The sequence below is a fragment of the Arachis duranensis genome, chromosome 1 (assembly GCF_000817695.3).
Source record: "Arachis duranensis cultivar V14167 chromosome 1, aradu.V14167.gnm2.J7QH, whole genome shotgun sequence".
Classification (NCBI taxonomy): domain Eukaryota; kingdom Viridiplantae; phylum Streptophyta; class Magnoliopsida; order Fabales; family Fabaceae; genus Arachis; species Arachis duranensis.
The window spans coordinates 59,223,348-59,245,122 of record NC_029772.3 but is presented as its reverse complement, the minus strand read 5'-3'; the positions used below and the strand labels follow the sequence as shown (position 1 = coordinate 59,245,122).

Here is a 21,775-nt window from a genome sequence, read left to right as displayed (position 1 = left end):
AATTGCTCATGAAGAGAGATATGCTTGGTCCCTGATTATACCACACATCCTTGTAGGTCCAGGTAGAGGGAGGATTATATTTCACCATATCCAAACACCAAAACCCAGATTCTACTCAAGTGTGAGAAGAGATTTCTAGCATGGTTTCATGTTTCCTTTTCCAAGGTTCCCATGAAACCCATTTTGCATTCAATCTCGTTTCCAAAATAATTGAACACTAAGCATGAAAATCGAAATTCCTTCCAGCAAATCAAAGAGAAGATGGAGAGAAGAAGAAATTCACTATCATTAATCCATCAAGTACAATAGAGCTCCCTCTCTCAATGAGAGAGAATTTAGCTACTCATAGCTCAGAAAAAAAAAGTACAAAAGATGGAAGAGATGAAGTGTAAAAAGTGAATTCAAAACTAAAACTCTACAATCCCCTTGAGATAGTGATCTGCATCTCCATGTGTGTTTCCAATACTTCCAATGGTATTTATACTACTCCTAGATCTAGAAATAAAGGAAATTACAAAAGTGAAAAGAAAATTACAATTTGGAGGAAAAAAACTCAACAAACGTGATCTTCCAGCTGTGTGTGACTGGCGTTCCTCTGGCGTGTCACGCTCTCTTCGTTTCAAGCTTGGCATGCCACGCCTCACCCTCCAAGTGGCACGCCTTCTTCTATCACATCCCTGGCGTGCCACGCCTTCGAGCCAAAGTGGCACGCCCAGGCCATTTTAAAGTCCTCAAGTAGCTTGGCGTGCCACGCCTTCGACACCAAGTGGCATGCCCAAGCCATTTTCCACATCTTCATGCTTCTGGAAACTTGTACCAGTGTGGCACGCCCAAGGTCTGGCGTGCCACGCCCCTCTAAATGCTTCATCCTCTTGCTGGCGTGCCACGCCTCATCATCCAAATGGCACGCCCAGTTCATTTGGCCCTTTATCTCCTCTTCTGGAAAACACTACCAGCGTGCCACGCCATGAGACTGGCGTGCCACACCCTTCACTTGCCTTGGTTCCAAAGGTTGGCGTGCCACGCCTGGATGTTCAAGTGGCACCCCAAAGTGGGACAATTGAGCTGGCGTGCCCCGCCTTCGATACCAAGTGGCACGCCCAGTTTTGTTTGGCCTCCTTCAGTGCTGGCGTGCCACGCCTGATCATTCAAGTGGCACGCCTTAGTGGGACCTCTTAAGCTGGCGTGCCACGCCTTCGACACCAAGTGGCCCGCCCAACTTTTTTCTTTGCCTTCTTGTTCACTGGCGTGCCACGCCTGGTTGCTCACGTGGCACGCCCAGACCTCATTAGCCTTCAACCCCTTCTCTAGATTCTTGTACCAGTGTGCCACTCCATGTTGCTGAAGTGGCATGCCCATTCAATTGTGGGTCTCTTAGGCTTGGCATGCCACGCCTTGATCCTCAAATGGCACGCCCAAGTGAATTCTGGAACTGGCGTGCCACGCCTTCGATACAAAGTGGCACGCCCTAGTGATGACTCTTCTAGGTAATTAGTTGGCGTGCCACGCCCAGCTTCTGGCATGCCACGCCCCTTCGATGGTCTTCATTGTTGCTCTCTGGAATATTGTACCAGCGTGCCACGCCCAGCTTCTGGCGTGCCAAGCCAATACATTTTTGTGGCGTTTGTTCCAAGTGACACGACTACTTCACACGCCCACTTGTTTAGTTGTTTTCTTCCTATTTTTGATGTTTTTTTCGCCTAAAATTCAACACAAACTCATTTCAAAACAATGTACTATGATATTCATCAATTAAGGCATGAATTGCAATTATCAAATGAGATTATGCCTCTTTTATGGTCTTTTTATGCAAGGAAAAAGGTAGATGATGTAAGTCATCAGCCCCATTTCCTCTGTTTTCCCCCATTATGATTATTGTTATTCATCTGCTGCCCGAGTGCCTCAGCGGTGGCCTGCATAGCAGCAGCCATATTCTGTAGTGCAGCCATGAAGTTCACCAGATCGTTTGGATTAAATTCCAGCTCATGAGTACCGGTACGTCCTCTCGCATGACCCTGACCGCATCCACGAGACGCCATCTGGTTCCTATACACACCAAACAAGCGATATCAAATTGATCAGTCTCAATATCAAAAGTCTAGTGCTCAAAGTCTCAAATGTATGCTCATGAACGTTTATGTCAGTTATATCAGTCAGATATCCTAATAGAACATGAACACAAACATAGAGAATGCACAAAAGCATAGTCAGTCCATCCCTCAGAATCTACAGGAACAAACGGCTCTGATACTATAATGTAACACCCTACCACACCGAGTCTTATGCTTAAGTCATAAGACAGAAGTGGTAAGATATTACGACCTCTAAAATAAAATTTAGTACGTATAGTATTGCAAGAATGTTCTTAACTAGGAGTCTTTGAAAAAGTGGGTAAATCAAAACCAATAAACCGAAAATGCAACACTCCGCTTGATAACATAAACGAACAGCTAGAAATCAACCTAAAGCGAAGAGATATACAGAAGGGTGCCAAAATACATATATCAAGACTCAAGATTCAATTTAAAAAATAAAATGTGATCTCTCACTATTTATTTTATAAGCAGGATAAAAAAAATACAAGATCACACTTTACCTCAAAATTTAAAATTGAGACAATTCAAATTCATAAAAAAAAATACTTGTCGCTCACTTCGAGTACGAGAAGATTCAAATTCCATACCTACGCACAACACCATACAATCCCATTTTGGGATATAACTCCAAAGACATCCATATTAAAATTTTTTGGCCAAATTTGGCACGTTTTACAGTAAAATACAATTTTTTTTTTAACAACACCGTTGTGTATGTTGGTTTCCTAGCTTGTTCATCATCCCATGAACTTTCCCTAAACATACTATATCACTATTCCTTGTTTGATTTGTTCATATAATGCGACTTAGTATTCCAAATTTGATAGCCATTACCCAGTAACTCAGAAGATAATGACTAAGACCACCTTAAATTTGTGTCAATCTTCGACATCTAGCGTTCCTCAAACTTAAGATGAATTTCGTTCATAAGTGGTTGATGCTTCCTGACCTGCAAATAAGAATTCACATTATCGTTGATTAACCCTCACAAGCCAAATGAATCCCAAATTCCATAACAATTTGTAAAAGGGGGTGTTTATACCTTAACACCAGCCAATGACAGTAGCTTGTGAGAAGCAGTATATGCAATATCAGAACTTTCTAACTTCTCCACAAAATAAACCACTTCAGAAACTCCTGACTGCAACAACAAATTGTAATTTATCATTTTTTTAATATGATAATATGTATATACTGAACTCATTTCTTATCACAATTTCTACACTAAGATATGATTTAATCTAGTTTAGAAACAATAAGGCAAAGCACTATATCTGCATACTGATCAAAGCCTAAAATGGAGAAAAAAAATTGAGTGCACAATGTTTCATCAAATCAATAATCCACAATTTCACCAACCTGGATTATGATCTTTGCACATTCATTGCAGGGAAACATGGTCACATAAAGCCGCTGCATGCATTAAAATAGAGAAAAGACAAATCGCTTAGCAGATCATACGAAAAGGCATTTGTTTTATCTGATATGCACAACGTGTGTGAATGGCGTAGTCCAAGTGGAATTTATAAATATATAAATAAATAAAGATATCGACCTCCAGAAGCTGCAATATTTTCAATTCACAAGATAAGGTAAGTAGAGAATGCAGTTGAACTTACTTGTCCAGCAGCAGAGGCGTGATTTGTGTTAAGAATAGCATTTACTTCCGCATGACAAACATATCTAAAATAGGAACAAAGCATCATCAATAGGATCTTAAATATAATAACTGTAGCAACAAAATGATTAAACTGCAGACAAGAGTTAAGGCATTAGTTTTCAACTAAAGGCAAATTACACTGATCTCCCTACAATTAGATAATAGTACACACAACACCACTTGATTTGTATGGTCGGTCTCATGTTTACAAAAGAGGTCAATATTACAATATATAAAATTCAAGGATACCCAATGTCATACACTTCTAAAGTTCAAATCTCACTAAAACTTAGTACAAACTTTTTTCAGTTGGAGAAGTGTAGTGTGTAATATTGCCCGACCTTAGGAAATATTACTGTAGGCTACCCTTTAACCAATAAATGATTATTATTAATGGTCTTGAGAGAGAGAATATCTGAAAGCAAAAAAACTTACGGGTATTTTGTCTCTAAAGGATTCCCACTCCTGGATTTCTAAAACATAACAGATTTCCAAATTAGATAAAAATGGTTTAAAATTCAGAGAAACTGAAGTTTAACAAAAATGCTATTTGCATACCAAAATCAATCACTATGTATTTGTATACAAATATATGCATAGTTTAACTCATTTTTAATGTGTATTTTGTATTCCCGTGTGTATTCTACCTGGGTGGCAAATTTTCAGCTACCAAAACTAGCCACTATGTTTAATGAAATTTTGTATTCCAATGTGTATTTTATCGGGTAGCTAATTTTGGTGTACACCTAACATGGTTAAAATTTAAAGACACCAAATTGCCCAAGTCATTCCCTTAAATACTAACCTTTGCCCATGGTAGCTTGTCATCGGAACAACCTCTTGGGAATCCATTATAGCCAATGCCTAACACAATAAAGTTAAGGAAAAAAAATGTAATAAAGTAGTAATTATGCTTAAAACAATTTACTAATAATAATTAAAGTTCGTTCCATATAATTTATGCAATTCGTAGTCCCTGAATATTAAAGTAATATGGAATGTGCACAAGGTGTTTGATGGTTTGAGCAAATGAAGTTAAAAAGCTTACCAAGAATTATGTCATCCTGACTCACCAAGCATGCCCCTACCTACAAATAACAACACCAACACAAGCCTTGAATTCTTCAGAATCAACTCCCAATCTAAACAAAATTATGAGAGATGAAACATCATATTTGACCTGCCTGTTAGGGTCCTTGGATCTTTCAGCAGACAAAAACGCAATCGCCATGAAATAATCATCCCACGACAAGTATCTTCGATTCAATTTTTTAAAAAAGGGATTAGCATAATTGTAGTGAACAGCAACAATAAAGTCAAATTTGATAGACTGACTAACTGTTTGCGCTTGGAAGGATCGTAAGGGTCACCACGTGAATGGCGGTGATTGGAAATGGTTCCGTTTTGGGTTTGGGGATGGTTTCGGGAGCGGTAGAAGAAGCGGAGAGCAAGTGCAGAGGTAACGGCGCCAAAGAGGGTTGCGGTGGCGAAAAGAGTAGCGTCGCGAGCGTTCATGGCAGTTTCCAACGGTAGAACGGCCACCATCACCTTTTTTTTCTTTTCTTCTCGGTTTTTTTTTTTCGGCGGGGGTTGGGGATTTTGGGGAAGTGAGTGAATCTGAGAAGTGAGAACGGAGTGAAGACTGAAGAGGGAAACTCAGCGGCCAATCGGCAATTTAGGTTCAGTGCGCGGGAACTTTGCGAGGGAACTTAACTTTTATTTATTCCCTTTTTTCTTTTTTTTTTTTAATCCTATCTGTTTGATATTTTCATGCATATGGATCGGATTGGTTGGGCCGGGCTAAAATATTACTCGACGGAACAGGTGGAATAGGGCCCATTTATCTGATGTTCTTAATACACCATATTCTTTTGAAAATTTTTCAAATGTACCCATATATTAGTATTTCAATAAATTTTAATCATTAATCTTAATTTTACAATGAAGATTAATGATTAAAAATTACTTAAACACTAATGTATTAGCATACTTAAAAGCATTTTTATTCTTTTATCTTTGAAGGGAACACAAAATTAAAATATTTAATTCAAAAAAAATTATTATCTACAACTCTCAATTATTAAATTCGTATGAATATAACTATATATAAGTTAGAAAAACTTTTAAGTATATTAGTACACCAATATTTCAATAAATATCAACCGTTAATCTTAATTACATATATTATATATCTTTTATAATTAAGATCAATATTTAAAAATTACTAAAACACTAGTGCACTAATACACTTTAAAATTTTAAGCAAAAAGAACCATGATGGGTTTAATTTTTTCAATCAGTGTGTAATTCATTCAACAGAACTCAACATATCACATTTCTCAACTGAATCATAAACATTCAATGTTGTAGCATTCAGCTTTAGTTTTTATTTGAAAAGAAAAATAAAACAAAATAACAAAATCATATTGATGTACATTTCTGTTCCTCTTTTACAAAAGTTTAAAATATTGGTATATCGTAGCCTACTTTCCATTATGACATTTCCTTTAGGATTTAGTCACGCATAACGCATTAGATTAATTTGTTTCCAATGAGAATGACACCCATGATAGAATGATGCCTACTGTTCATTGAGGCTTGCCCTATGTGCTTCTCAACGGTGTATGGATCCTTGGAGATTAACATCACCAACTTAGGAAAACAATCATGAGAGGTAGCCCACAAAGGGTGCCTCTGTCCTTTATATATAAAAAAAAGTAAGTTTTATGGTGTCTTTGGTATGGTGTCTAAATTGTCTAACTTCTCTTTTAAAGTAAAAAATAAAATATTTAAAATAAAAAATAAATCATATAAAATTTATTAAATATAATTTATTTACCTCTTTTAATAACTTAAGTACAAAATAATAAGCATCATAGTATTCACCGTAAAAAAATTGGAAAGACTAATAATATTGAGGGAAAAAGTCGCAAAGAGGAAAGTAGATAAAATAAGATAAACCAAATGCATTAATATAAAAGAAAAATGTTATTTATATCCATCCAGAAACTTATTACAAGCTACGAGTTAATATTTAAAGTGGTTCTTGAATTTGCACCCAAATTTTAATATTATTTCTAATTTTAAAATACTTAACAACAGTGACGGATCCAGAAAATTTTAGGAGTGGGGCAAAAATATATATACTAAAATAAATATTATTAAATATTATTAGTTATATAGAGATATAAAAATTAAAAAGAGTTAGTGAACACTTTTATTCTTAAAATACTATTTATTATATATAATTTATAAAAAATATTTTTTATTTCTAAAACTTAAAATATTTTAACTAAATTATAGATAACTTATTATCCTAACTAATTTTTTATACATATTTAATAATAAAAGATTGAATTAATTGGCACATTAACGCCTAACGATATACTAATATTTATAACTTAAAACTAGAATTATATATAAATACTAGAAAAATTAAATCTGTATATGAAAAGTATGTTTATATAAAATAATAGAAACATAATTTATAATTTTTTCTTTCTTTCTTTTTAAAATAATTAAATTTGTTATATATTTTTTAATTTAATTTTGATATAATGTTAGATGAAAGATTTTATGCATCTGTTTAATTATGTATTGTAATTAAAATATTTTTCTATTATTATTTCTAAAAATAAAAAATATATTTTAAATTAGTAAATTAATCAATTCATTTTAAATTTTTATATGCAACATAGGTACATATAATAGAACAAAATATAAAAAATAAGTAATAAAAATTAATAAATCTAGAATAAAATATAATATATAAAGTCACAAAAAAATAAAACATTAAATTAATACCTAAATTATAATTATTTGAATTAAAATTTGTAATTGAAAATATGAAAAAGAGAAACAATGAAATTGGAAGATATATAGAGTCATGGAGAGTTATATAAAAAATAGAGAATTTAAAATTTATTTTTTGACGAAAAAAAATGATCATTAGATAAGAAATAAAAAATATAAAATATAAAAATAAGAAGAGTGTTTAAGGGAATAAAAGAATGACGGCACAAGAATTAAATTTGATTAGGTTAAATAATAGTCAAAATGATATAGAAATAAAAAAAATAAATTTAAAACTTTAGCTAATTGAATTTAATTTATTTGTAGTGGGGTCATTTAAAATTTAAAATAGAAACACATTATATATAACTATTATTTTTAAATAAAATAAATAAAAATACCGTGGCAAGTGCCCCCTCATTCTTGCTCCTGAGTCCGTCCCTGCGGAGAGGGTGAGACCTGAGAGAGTGAGAGTTATATAAAAAATAGAGAATTTAAAATTTATTTTTTGATGAAGAGAAGATAACTACTAGACAAGAAAAAGAAAAAAAATTAAAAATATAAAAATAAGAAGAGGGTTAAGGGAATAAAGGAATGACGGCACAAGAATTAAATTTGATTAGGTTAAATAATAGTCAAAATGATAGAGAAATAAAAATAATGAATTTAAACTTTAGTTAATTTAGTTTAATTTATTTGTAGTGGGGTCATTTAAAATTTAAAATGGGATCACATTATATATAACTATATTTTTTAAATAAAATAAATAAAAATACTGTGGGGGCAAGTGCCCCCTCATTCTTGCTCATGGTCCGTCCCTACTTAACAACTATTGTTTCTAAAATATTTTTTTGTGACAAAATAATGACATAATTAGACGGAAATCACGTTAAAAGTTATATTGCACTGGTAAAATGTTACCGTTTTATTTTTGGCGCCCAAATAAAATATAAACAACGTCTTTAAGAGTTTAAAATCCCTCAAAATCCTCTAAATAATGTCGTTTATATTTTATTTAGACGTAAAATATGAAATGATGATGTTTTACCAGTTTAATTAACGTAATTTTTAATGTGATTTTTATCTAACTACATTATTATTTTATCATCAAAAAGTATTTTACAGATGATTATGTTAAGTTTAAGAATAAATTTAAAACAATTTTAAATTTAAAAATGATATTAAAACTTAGACTATAAATTTAAAAATGATTTTAAGTATTAACTCTACCAACTACAAATATATAATGAGAGTGGAAAACACAAATTAATAGATTTATCAATAGGATGAAGGAAACATAAACTATAGATAAACATTAACATCTACTCTATTACTCTTAGGAGCACTACTCTATGGCACACCAGACGAAACATTTTAATGGCAAAAGACACAATTATTGAACAACATGCTATTGAGCAACGAGTATTGCAGTTTCGTGCATGATTATTTAATGCTCGCTTTAGAGTTTATCAGCCCTCTTGATATACGCGTGAATTATTTTAGTTTCTTATGTTTGAAGGTTGAGTATTACTCAAAAGCCCTCTTGATATACGCGTGAATTATTTTAGTTTCTTATGTTTGAAGGTTGAGTATTACTCAAATCAGTATTGAAGTTTTTAAAGTTAGATATTTTAATTTTTTAGATTTTAAAATATATAAAATAATTTTTATTTTTTATTTTTGTTAGATAATATATTTTCTTTTATTAGTTATTTAGGTTTTAGTTGATATAAAATGTTAACTGTTATATGTAACTATTAAGTATTTATGTGTGTATTTTGGATAAATAAATCTTCATATTAAAGAACAAAATAATCCTAAAAAAACTTAAAAATTTTTAAAAATTTTAAAATAATCTCTTCAAATATTTTTAATCTTTTTCAAAAGTCATGTTTTATAATTTTTTTTAAAAAAAAATATTTAGATACTACAAGTCAAATAAAGAAAGCACAAATAGAATTAGATTATGCAAATAAACGAGTAGCAGCTAAACATGAGAAAATAGTTAGGCAAATCCAAAATAAATGCACACTCATACAAAATATTCAATTGCATATGATGTATGTCTGTCTTATGATTGATGATATCATCTATTGATTATATAATCAACCCTACATGTTTTAGTAACTAACCGTGGATAATTCTTCTGTACGCGCATCTCCAAACTCAACAATATCCATGGAAATAATTCCAAGCTCATCAATGAAAAAAAGCCAAAAATTGCCACATGGCATCTTCTTAGTGTATCTAAATTAAAAATGTTTTCCGCCCTTTTATCCCAACTACAAATACCTTTCTGCTTTTTTATTCCAATTGCAAATCTTCAATTGGAAATCTATCATCTATTATTTATCTATCATATATTATATCTCTAATTTTGCAACTAAAATGTATCGTATGTCATTTTTTTATTGCAATTAGAATCAAATCTTTTTTTCCAAAATTAAGAAATTCTCCTTTCCTCTTTACTAATTTTACAACCAAAATGTGCCACATATCACTCTCTCATTGTAATTGAGATTAAATCTTTCTCTCCAAAATTAAAGAATTCTTTCCTCCTCCTTACTAATTTTACAACCAAAATGTGCCACATGTCACTCTCTTATTACAATTGAAATCAAATCTTTTCCTCCAAAATTAAAGAGTTCTCCCTTCCTCCCTCTTCCTTTTTCTATTTCTCTTAGTCCTTCAACTACTCTATCTTTTTTATATATCATTATCAATATCAATGACTAATTACTAATTTGACAATTAAAATGTGTAATATGACATTCTTTAATTGTATTAAAATTAAAATTAAAATATTAAAATTGAAATTCAAATATATCTATATTATGTATCATATATTACTATCTAATTTAATAATCAAATGTGTCACATGACACTCGCTTATTAAAATTGAAAAAAAAAATATTTTTTTCAAAATTAATAATCTCCCTTCCTAAATTCTCTCATCTACCTCTCTCAATTTTTCTATTTCTCTCTACTATTTTTGTCATCCGATATATTTTTACAATTTTTAGTTTTTTATTTAGTTTTAAATTTTCACCGCTTATCTTTCTAATCTATATTTTCATTTCTCTTCTTTCAAATATTTATTACATATAATTTGGAGAGAAGACTAATATTATAATTAAAAATTAGAATCAAGATTAAATTGTTTTTTAATTATTTCTATTTGTATAACAGACTTAACAGTTAACACCTAATTAAATATAAAAGTATATATGTTAAATTATTTTAAATTTTAGATAACGAATGTTAAAATTAATTATTAATAAAAAAATAATACCTTTTCGTATAAAAATAATAACTAAAATGCTTATTATTTAATTTTTTATGTACAGATACATTGGTCTTCTTAGTTAGAGACTTTTATTAACCTACGACTTTTTTTGTAAAAGTAGTTATACTTTATAAATCTTTTGTATCATGCATAATTTATACTGTCAGAACAAAGTAGACTATAATTTTAAAAAATTTATATTCCCGTAATGTTATTACAGATAAAAATACTAGTATATATATATATAGGATTGCCCATGGAAAAACTCGTTTAATGTCAGTATCATCATCAATTCAAACCTCATTTCATCTCAATTTCATCATTACCATTATCATCATTATCAATCACATATCAAGTATCTTTCATCACGTCATTGTATTAACAATTCAATCACTCACTTCTCAACATTTTGTTCAATTCCCTACCTAACTTATTCAACACGCTCACCCTTACTCTAAGTCTTAAAGACTCGCTAACAGATCCTAAACATGTGTTAAAGAGGTTTTAAAAGTTAGATGGATGGTTTAAAATTTGAAAACATCATTTTCAGAAAACAGGGGTTCTGCATACGCATGCTATGTTTTGCTACGCGGAAATGTAAATTTTCCATCTCGTGTATGCGACCCTTGTTCCACATACGCGAGTCCCTTAGACAGGGAATCATCCCCGTATCGCGTGGTCCTGCCCGTGTACGCGGTCCTGCCCGTGACGCGGGCCTGTCTGCGTACGCATGCCTAACAAAATCTGCAAAATGCTGCTAAGTTTTAAAAAAAAATCAGTTTTGCACACCCAACTTCGATCGCGCATAACGTTTTTGTTAAAAATTATTTTTAGTTTGTTCTTTAAACGTTGTTAACTTCACGTATCTAATTTTTATTTAAAATAAGTTTTACTAAATTTGGAGATCCGGAAGCTAAGTTATAACCTGCTGAAATTGATCAAAAAATAAGCTTTTGCCAAAATTTACAAAATCTTTAACTTTTCGAATCTTTCAATCCAAAAATTAATTCAATTATAATAAAAATCAATACCAACCACCTATCCATCCTTCCTCAATCATTTCACACCTAATTACTCAATTTAATTCACAAACCACCATTTATAATTATCACCAATCCTCATCATTAACAATTATCATCATTTCATATTACAACACATACAACTCACTCAATCCTCATACATAATTTATATACCACAGCATATCAACATACAATTTGTGCAATCTATACAATAATTTCCATCAAAGATCACTAATCATCAACAATTCACATAGTTCAACTTATCCTACAGTCAACTAGCCTAAGTTTTCACGTGACATTAAACATTAACTATGAGAAACCGAAATCATACCTTAGCCGATTCCTTTCTAAACCAAAAACACCTCAAAAACCTCCTTTCTCTTAAATCTCCAAGTCGAACCAGCCACCAAAGCTTGATTTCGAGTGCTCCAATTCACCAATTCAATATCTAATTCAACATAAATTCAATTTAATTCCATGAAATTTACCAAATTAATAACTACAGTCACATAATTAGAAAAACCACAAGGATTTAGAATTTTCTTACCTTACACATTGATGATTGGGATAAAATCCAACAATTTTCCAACACTAGACTACCCATAAACCATCAAAATCACAAAATCTCTCAATATACTAACCCAAATGTACGAAAATGCAAGGAAGGGAGAACTAGGCATAGAATTCAAATTTTCTTTCCATTTTATTATGATAAAATTGAGGAGATCAATGAGACAAATGTTTGGCCATAAACAGTTCTTCAATCGGATCTCCAGATTGAGAGATATAGTGGATTGAAGTTGTGATTGAATTTGGGATTTAGTGTTCTATTCATTTTCTCTCTTCTCAGCGGGTTCCATGAAGAATGAGGGAAAAGAGTGGCTGATGGGCATTATATTGGTTGGCCTTGGGTCCAATATGGTCCGGTCCAATCAATTTGGTCTGTTGGTCCGGTTTTAGACTAAATTCTTTAAAATTAATGTCAAAATTTGTATTTTAAATATTTCTTCTTTCCTAAACTATAAAATTTTAATTTTTAATTTATTTGAATAATAATTAATTTATTAATTAATTACTCATTAATTTTACGGAATTTACAGGCAAAATCCCGCAAAATTAATTAATTACTCATTAGGGTTGGATCCAAACCTTATCCATTGCCACCCCTAAACAGAACACTTGGATTTGTCAAAGACTTTTCTTCTTCCAATATTGTAAAATATGAGAAGCATCGCATTGAAATTTCGTAAATCATCTGCATTGATCATATGGTTGACCAATACTTACAAAATTGACTTCATAGAGAACTTGGTTCACATTAAATGCAAGTTTCAAAGTGTTACATTTTATAAGCATTTACACAAATATTTTAATTGTTTATGTGAAAAATTTAATATTTAATGGGAGTTCTATTTTTTTAGACAACAATACTCATTCTCTTCTCATCATTAAAGAATGATCATAGAATATAGCACCTATAAATTAATTTATTTTGTATGGTTAAAAATAAATGAGTTTATTTTTTAATTTCCTTTTCAAAATTAATTTATAATTTATTTTGAAAATACAAAAAAAATTTGTAATAAATAATTAAAGTTGAGATAAATAAACTGAAAATATTAGAAATTAAAATGTATTAATTTATAAATAATTCAAAAAAATATGTTTTGAAATTTTTAAAATTTTTTAGGGAATGTTTTGAGATTTTAAAAATTTTTTTGCGATTGTTTCTGTAAAATCCAAAAAAATGATAAATAGTTAATTAATAACTTAAATAAGCAAAGGAGGCTAAGAGATTAAAATTTATATTTTGGAGAAGTAAAAATAATTAGAATACGAATTAAAATGCTAATCTTAAAAGTTTTAACCCAAAATTAAGTCAACGAGCTAAAACGAGTTAACCGAACCCATATTGGCCCAAGGCTCACATATAGACCCCCACCCACTAAACACATTCGGCACAAACAAAACCTAATGTCACTATTTATCCTCTTTTTAAATTGATCATAATTTTTTATCTGGAGTTTCGATTAACGAACTATTTGTGGCCACGCGTTCGACTCAGATCCTCTTCGATTCTATCTGAACAAAGTGGTAAGAAACTCGAAATTTCTTACCCAATTCACTATTTCCTTCAATTTTGCATTTTTGGCTATATGGGTGCTGAGAAAATTGTGATTTTGGTTCTTTAGGTGTACTCTAGCATGGATTTTAAGTAGGTTCTATCCCATATTCGAGTGGGTTAAGGTAAGAAAGCTTTCTTTCTTTGAATTTTTTCCAATTCTATGAACCCTAGGTTGAGGAATTGTAATTTTGTTGTGAATAGCTTGATTGTGAAGTTGGTGTTGTGAAATTGGAGTTTGCTTTTAGGCACACTTGGCAAAGGTTTGGTGCCATTGATTAGAGTTTGAGTTGATTGGAGGAGAAAATTCAAGAGTTAGATCTGCCGTCATTAAGGTTGTGTTTGTTTCTGAAAGTAGGACAAGACAAGATATTGAAAACAAGGCACCAAGGACAGAGACACAAAATTTTGTGTTTTATATTCTGTTTGGAGATACACTAGAATAAATTATAAAAATTCAATTTATTCTCATTTTTTTAATCCAAAAAATTGAGATAAAAACTATAATAGTAAAAAAATATAATTATAAAAAATTAACAAGAATAATAAAAAAATAAGTTGTATCCCATGTTAGTGTCTCTGTGTTTTTTTTTTGTCAGCATAGACACAAAATACACTAATTCAGTATCTCTGAATACAATGTCTTTGTCCATATCTCATCTATCAAATACGATTTTGTGTTTTTGTGTCTGTGTCACAATGTCTCATCCATGTAAACAAACACAGCCTAAAATATGGGTGTTAGTTTCAAGTAGGCACTATGTAAGATTATGTGAATGTCTAGGTAAATTTCTCCTAAGATAAGATTGAATGGAATGGTGTATATTAATAATGGATTATGTGTAGTGTAATTTGGTAAATTGAATGTTTGATGTGAAAATATGATTGTTTGAGTGGAATTGAATATGAGGTTGTAGTTTTGCTTATTATTATAATAATTGATGTGGATATTGGGTTGGAGGCCGAAATAGAGTGGGATATCCCTTATGAGATAAGTCACGGTAAGTGATAGATTACTAGGATTGAATTGATGATTGGAACAATGAGAATTTGGTTGTATGATTAGATTATTAAGGTGATTATTGATAGAAAAATTGTGAAATTAGAATGAGTGGGGTGGAACTTGCTTAATTAGATTTGGAATGGATATAAAGGGGTGAATGAGTGTTAAAATGCATAGATAGAGCTTTGGAATGATTTATGTATGGTTTGGTTTGAGTTGAACTGAGATTTTGGTGAAAGTGAGTAGAGGTTTAAAATTGGTAAAAAAAATGAGTTTTTGATCAATTTTGATAGGCTATAACTTGGCGGTCGGAGTTCGGATAATAATGAAATTTATCTTAAATCAAATGTTGTAATAATATCTTTAAAATAGTTTAAGAATGATGGAAAATTGAATTCTATACAAAAAGATATGAACGATTAAAAATCAGTATAAAAAACTAAATTACGAAATTATGAGAAAAACCAGAATTTTTGGTACACGTGCCCACGCACCATATGGTGCGTATACATTGTACAAAAGCGAAGGAAGTTCTCGTGTGTATGCACAACAAGGGAGTTTTCCAAGTCGTGCGTACGCACGATAGTGCACGCACGCACAAGCTGGGAATTGCTTTGGGTGCATGCATATACACAAGAGTGATGCGTACGCACAAGCCCTATTTTCACATTTAAACTCTATTTTCAACTATTTATCTTTTAGTTTGTAAACTTTTGTAACCCCTAATTAATGTCCGACAACTTATTTTTGGGCTCTGAAATGAGTAAAAGAATATGAAATGAATTAAATTGAATTATTCTTGCATAAACGCTTGGTTAAACTGAATAATATAGGTGAGGGGATGGTGATTCAGAATGCATATGTGGACATTTAACAGTCATATGTGCGAGTTAAAATTTCACATCAGCAATCACTATTAATGACTAACGGAGAAAAACTGTATTATCTAATGAAAGTAAATATTGGGGACTATTTTGTGTATTTTAAAATCTAAAAAACTAAAATATCAAATTTTAAAAATTTCAAAAATTGATTTGAGTAATTACTCTTTAATGTTTTATTGAATCAAAATAGTTCTTAAAAATAACGTAACAAACGTAAAACAAATTAATCTCATAATATAAATCAACAAGTTAATCTTTTAAAAAACTAATGTGACTTGTATTTGTTATCATTAAAACTATTTTATTTGTTAAAATGAGTTGCACATGTATAGAAATCAATATTAACATACATTAATCTATTATTTATTTTTAAATCTTTTTAAATTTTGTTTGATGTTGTATAAATACTTAATTTTAAAGGATAAACTATTAAATAACATGATATTTTAAAATTTATATTAGTGACAAATAATTTTAAAAGATACAAATAATAAATAAATATTTAAAAACTTGACAAAAATAAATAAACATTAAATATATATTCTTAAAAAGGATTTTAAAATTGAAATTTGATAAAAAAAAAAATTTAAGACATTGATATCAAAAAGAAAATATTTTTATCTTTAAAATTTAGTGATTTTATGCTCAGCAATATTTTAATAAAGGATGAAAAAAATTTAAAGAATGACAAATATATTTGGTTATTATTAAAGCGTTTATAAATTTTTCAAAAATGTATTTATCATTTGTATATTTTAAAATTATTTTGTAAATAATATACTATTTTATTAATTTATCTAATTTTAAATGTCCAAATTAAATAACATAACAATACCAATAATAAGAAAAGGGAAAACTTTGTGGCAAAGTGGTACTAGGGATTGGGTGGGTAGGCATTATATGTGCATGATGATGCATGTGAAAGTTTGGGAAGTTTGCCAGGTTTGATGGATGTGCATACCCCATCAGCTTTTGGAGACTAAAACCCATCTAACACACCATTTGAATGTAGTAGACTAGTAGGAGTGTAGTGATGGAGGCCACTTTTTATTTTTGAGAACAATGATTCATTTATCATGGCCTCCAACTAAGCCCCCTTGCTTGTGCAAGTGTGCAACACATTATTGTTCCTTGTTGGGTCCCATCAATATATGCATGACTGAACCCCACAAAAGTCCTTTAGATATGAACCAACTAAGAATTTAAGATCAAGTGATGATATTTTAAATTTATTTCTGATGATGATTTTTGTTTTTGATAAACTAGATTTTAATAAAAATATTGACAAATTAATTCATAATTTTTTAGAATATTAGATAAATTAATATTTAATAAAAATAAAATTATAAATTAATCTTTTATTTTTTGAAATTCAGATCATTTAATCATTCAATTATAATAATTCTTTAAAATATTAAAGATCTCATTTATTATTTAAAAAAATATTAGGAACTAATTTATTATTTTATTTTATTAAAATCTAATTTATTTAATATTCTAAAATATCATATATGAATTTATAATTTTTTTGTTAAAAAGTTATTTATCTGATAAAAAAATAATTAGAGCAATTTGGAGTTTCACTGGTTAAAATTATTCTTTACTTGCTTTTTGCCCGTTGTAGCATTAGCAAAGTCACAATAATGTGTGTGTGATGCTTCTAGCAACTTTCTACAAGAAACGGAAAGAAAAGAAAGGATCCCATCACCCCTCTTCTTTTTGTTTCTTTGTATGTAAAACTTTCCTTATCCTTTTGTGTCCACGTTACATCAAAATTATTCAACTTATGATATAATAATTTTGTGAGAATAACGATGTATGAGAATAGAGAATTAATTAAATTAAAACGAAATAAGTATATGCGTTCGTATACATAAGCGGGTAACTGTGTCGGAAACTTCAATTCGATATATAAATAAGTGAATGCTACGGTGTCTATAATGTGGTGTCTATTTATTAAAAAGGGTTAAAAGTTATTATTTTATTTAAAAGATATAAAAGTAAATAATTTTTAAAAAATCAAAATTTACTACAAAAAGTAAGTTAAGCAACATTTAGGCAAAAACTCATAGGCACCATAAAATTGGCCATATAAATATCAAAAGATTCCTACTACCTGAAATGAGTTTTTGCTTGTGTGAAGAATAATAGAGTTGCTGGTCGTAATAAATTGAAACCAAAGTAATGTAGCTAGCCTAGTTGTTCATAAATTGAGAGACTCGCATATGCACTTGTACCATCTCGATTTTAAAATTAGCTTCACATGGTCACGGGGTGGACCTAAAATATGTTGAGTAAAATTTTTATTATGGTCCTATTTAGTTTAAGAGAGGAAGATTCGCCCGTTACAATTAGAAATGACAATTTAATATCTAATTGTCATTTTTGTCGGATAATGAAATTCTGCTATTAATTTTGTTGTGATCTCATAATTTCAGAATTCTATGTGGCATAGTAAATATTAAAGGGTCAGTCTAAAATTAGCCTAAGTCTTTTGGGCATTTTTAATTTACTATGGTATTGGAAGCGATGATTTAAGTTGGCGGAAGATTCAATAGTTTACATTCATTCCATGAATAACTTGCTAGAAATTAGGGAAATAGATAGTAAATCTTTGAATATTTCAAAAGCACCCTAAATTAATGTTGAGACAAATGAAGCATTGAAAAGGGCAGCAAAATCCTATCCTACCTCCACGGTTAGTCCAATAATGTTATGGAAGACTTCCGACAATATGCTTGAAAACAAAGTCTTGGATGATGGTTGCCGACTTCACCAATAACAACATTGAAGAGAAGAGACCATGGCACTGATCTTGACGATGACAACGAGAAAGAAGAAGAGGAAGATTACAGGTTTAAACAATAACGAGGCGGCGGACGATGGAGACAACCACTGATACCGTGGTCATTAATGTTTCTGCTACCGCTCTAACTGCTTCCTCCGGTTCTAAATGAGCAGGCCATTAATTTTGTTCTAATTATTTTTTTAAGATTGATTTTGGTTTTAAATAAAGCTTTCTATTCTTGATTTTATTTTGTAAAATTCTACAAGTTTTTTATGTAATTAGATCTTCACTAATTGTACTTTTAATACTTGGATCTGCACAAATTCTTATTTTATTCAATTTCAGAACAATAATATATTCAACTTCATTGACAAATTCTTACCCGTAAGGGATGTTAGAGCCAGCATTGGAGCTGGTTTCAGTTATCCATTGGTTGAAACAATGAGCATCATGCCAGGGCTTCCAACTAGAACATGCTTCTATGACATTGATCTTGATATAGCAACTGAAAAAGTCATTGCTCTCTCCTAAAATCAATTATTAAACTTTAAGTGGCACATGATGCTATTGATGACATTTTCCTTTTTATGTTGTATCTTCTGATTCATTTGTATGAATATGAATAATGACATAAAGCATTTAAGTTGTTGTTGGGACTCAAATTTCAAGAAAAGAAGGTTTTAGACTAAAAAAATTAAATTGTATCATATCATATGCAATTTAGAATTTGTTAAAACAAATTTATATTTCAAGGCATATTTATTCTGGTATTGCTATACCTTTTGGTTTTGTTATAGTGAGATGAGTATGTTATGTGTAGATTGAAACTATATGTTCATCTTTCATCTAATATTCATAGAAATAAGGGCAATCCTCAAATATAATTTTTTTATCTATTATTGTTAATTTGTACAAAACAGAACAGAATTCATTTTTATTTATAATTTATTAGTCAGATCAAAATATGGATTGAAATTGAATAACCAGGTTGCATAGTCATTTCTCCTTACTTTGAAGCATGCTTACACCTTTTATTTTATTTTATTTTTTACATTTTCAATTTTTAAGCTTGAATGAGCCTTAAAGAATTCTAAACAATCATTTAAGCAAGATGCTTTAAAATACCAATAAAGGCTAAATTATTTGCATTATACATGAATAAGTGTTACATCACAGTGAAAAAAACTCACAAGCCAAAAAAGTTTTTATAAATTCATACAACTTTATTGATTCCACTCATCCTTCAGTCTATGCCTCTCCTCTGAGAACCATTTTCAAGAATAATCTAATCTTCTTTATTGTGGCTAAAGTGATTTCTCAAAAAACAGATCCATAATTAAAACCCATACCACTATTGAAACGTAAAAGTTCTGAATAAGAAGAAACAAAAATAAAGAAAACTCAGGATTTATGAAAGTTCTTTTGCAGCAACAATAATAGCTTTCTTGGTGATATCAAACTCCTTATATATCTCCCCTATTGGAGAACTTGCTCCGAAACAGTCAATGCCTATGGCTTTCCAGTTTTTTCTGTCTGCCAACAATCTTCTGCTAACCAAATGTTAAACCGGCTTCTATGCTAACTCTAGCCGTTACAGCAGCAGGGAGAACACTCTTTTGAGCTCAATTCATATTTTGCATCTTCTAACTCTTTATTCATGGCTTTAGCTCAACTCCTTTAATAGAAGTTCCCGAAAGTTAAGATTCTGCTGAGACAAGTTTCTGGTAACAGCAGCAGAGCTTTCTAGAGTGTATGTTTAAAAGTTAAAATCAAATAAGAAGCATGATCAATATTCCAGGTACCATTTAATTGAAGTAAGAATGTGAAATGTGATAATGAACATGCTATTAACTGCTTCATACTATTCTATATGCTAATTATTAGTTACATAATAAAATTATATAATATATTTTTATTCATAATTATTAATATAAATATAAATGTTATTAAACATGTATGAATAACAAATATCAAATATAATGCACTTATTTTGAGTAAAATATACATTTGGAAAGGTTCAAAAATTATGTTACATATTTTTAAAGTTTAGCAATTAAAATGCACATTAGGTAAATTTCAGAGGTAAAAAATACAATGAACACCAAAAATTAAGAAAGGAAGAATAACCAATCAAATAAAACAATTCAATAATAACCAATAAAAGATGTAACTATGTAATATAAAAAATAATACTTGCTAATTAATGTGTGTAACATTATTGATGAATATTCAGCACAACAATGTCGGCAGGTATCACCAAATCACATTTCTTTTTCTCTCATGTCAAAATGAAAGAAAGCATCACCAGCTAACCCATAATTTATCATAATTTATCAGAGATTAATAGCATTTCGACAATCATTCATCAACAAAAGTAGGATTAGATAGAATTAACAAGTTGTTACAAAATTTTGTTGGTGATAACTGACTAATCCCATTCAAGTTCACTCATCCAATCAATTTCACTAGAGTATTACAAGAAAAATATCTATTCAGTCACACTTTTTTAAGCTACATTTAAAAAGTGTAGTCTATTTCTACAATTTTTTCCGTGTTTTCTGTTTGTAAGAGAATAAAAAATACATTTGTAGCATCATTTGAAAAGTGTTTCCTTAGATATTATAAATATCATTTATAAACGTAGCCTTATCTTAAGAGCTATGGATTCATTTTTTATACCAAAGAGAACGCTTTTGAATAGTAGCCTATTTGTTATATTTTGAGTGCGTTTTTAAAGTGTTTCCTAATGTAAGAAACCAAATACATATACTAAACTTAGTAAATTTTTTATTTCCTTTTTACTTTACCACCAAAATTAAACCCACGCCCTTCATCTTCTGAAACCGCACCCTTATGCTTCAGAAAGCTCACCACCACCTTTGCCGTTTTCATGCCCTCACCTTTGCTCACCACCACCCACTTTCGCTCACCACCACTCACCGGCTCACTTCTCCTTCATCTTCACCTTCGCTCACCACTCACCGTCGCAGCTCATCATCTTCTTCAACTTCACCTTTGATGCCTTGTACACTGTGTATCTCGACCGTAGCACTGCTACCAGCGACGTTGTTAGCAGAATGATTCTCCTTCTGGCACTGCGCTTCACTCAGTTCGTTGCCTCCACA

General features: G+C 30.4%; 1 protein-coding gene across 3 annotated transcripts; it reads right to left on the bottom strand.

The window, feature by feature from the left end:
* Positions 1 to 1,795: 1,795 nt before the first annotated feature.
* On the bottom strand, positions 1,796 to 5,413 carry LOC107490777 (uncharacterized). 3 transcript variants are annotated; one of them, XR_008002331.1, is made up of 10 exons: positions 5,096 to 5,413; positions 4,937 to 5,012; positions 4,805 to 4,844; positions 4,562 to 4,620; positions 4,192 to 4,229; positions 3,716 to 3,779; positions 3,456 to 3,509; positions 3,139 to 3,237; positions 2,931 to 3,045; positions 1,796 to 2,046 (listed from the first exon to the last, which is right to left on the bottom strand). XR_008002331.1 is itself a non-coding variant. In XM_021141492.2 (10 exons), the coding sequence occupies exons 1-9, from the start codon at positions 5,299 to 5,301 to the stop codon at positions 2,989 to 2,991; spliced, it is 693 nt and encodes a 230-aa protein (XP_020997151.1). In that variant the 5' UTR covers positions 5,302 to 5,413; the 3' UTR covers positions 1,796 to 2,046; positions 2,963 to 2,988. The 3 variants fall into 3 exon arrangements, 2 of the variants coding, with proteins under 2 accessions (XP_020997151.1, XP_015967070.1); XM_021141492.2 differs by having other exon boundaries at positions 2,963 to 3,045; XM_016111584.3 differs by lacking the exon at positions 1,796 to 2,046 and having other exon boundaries at positions 2,651 to 3,045.
* Positions 5,414 to 21,775: the final 16,362 nt, after the last annotated feature.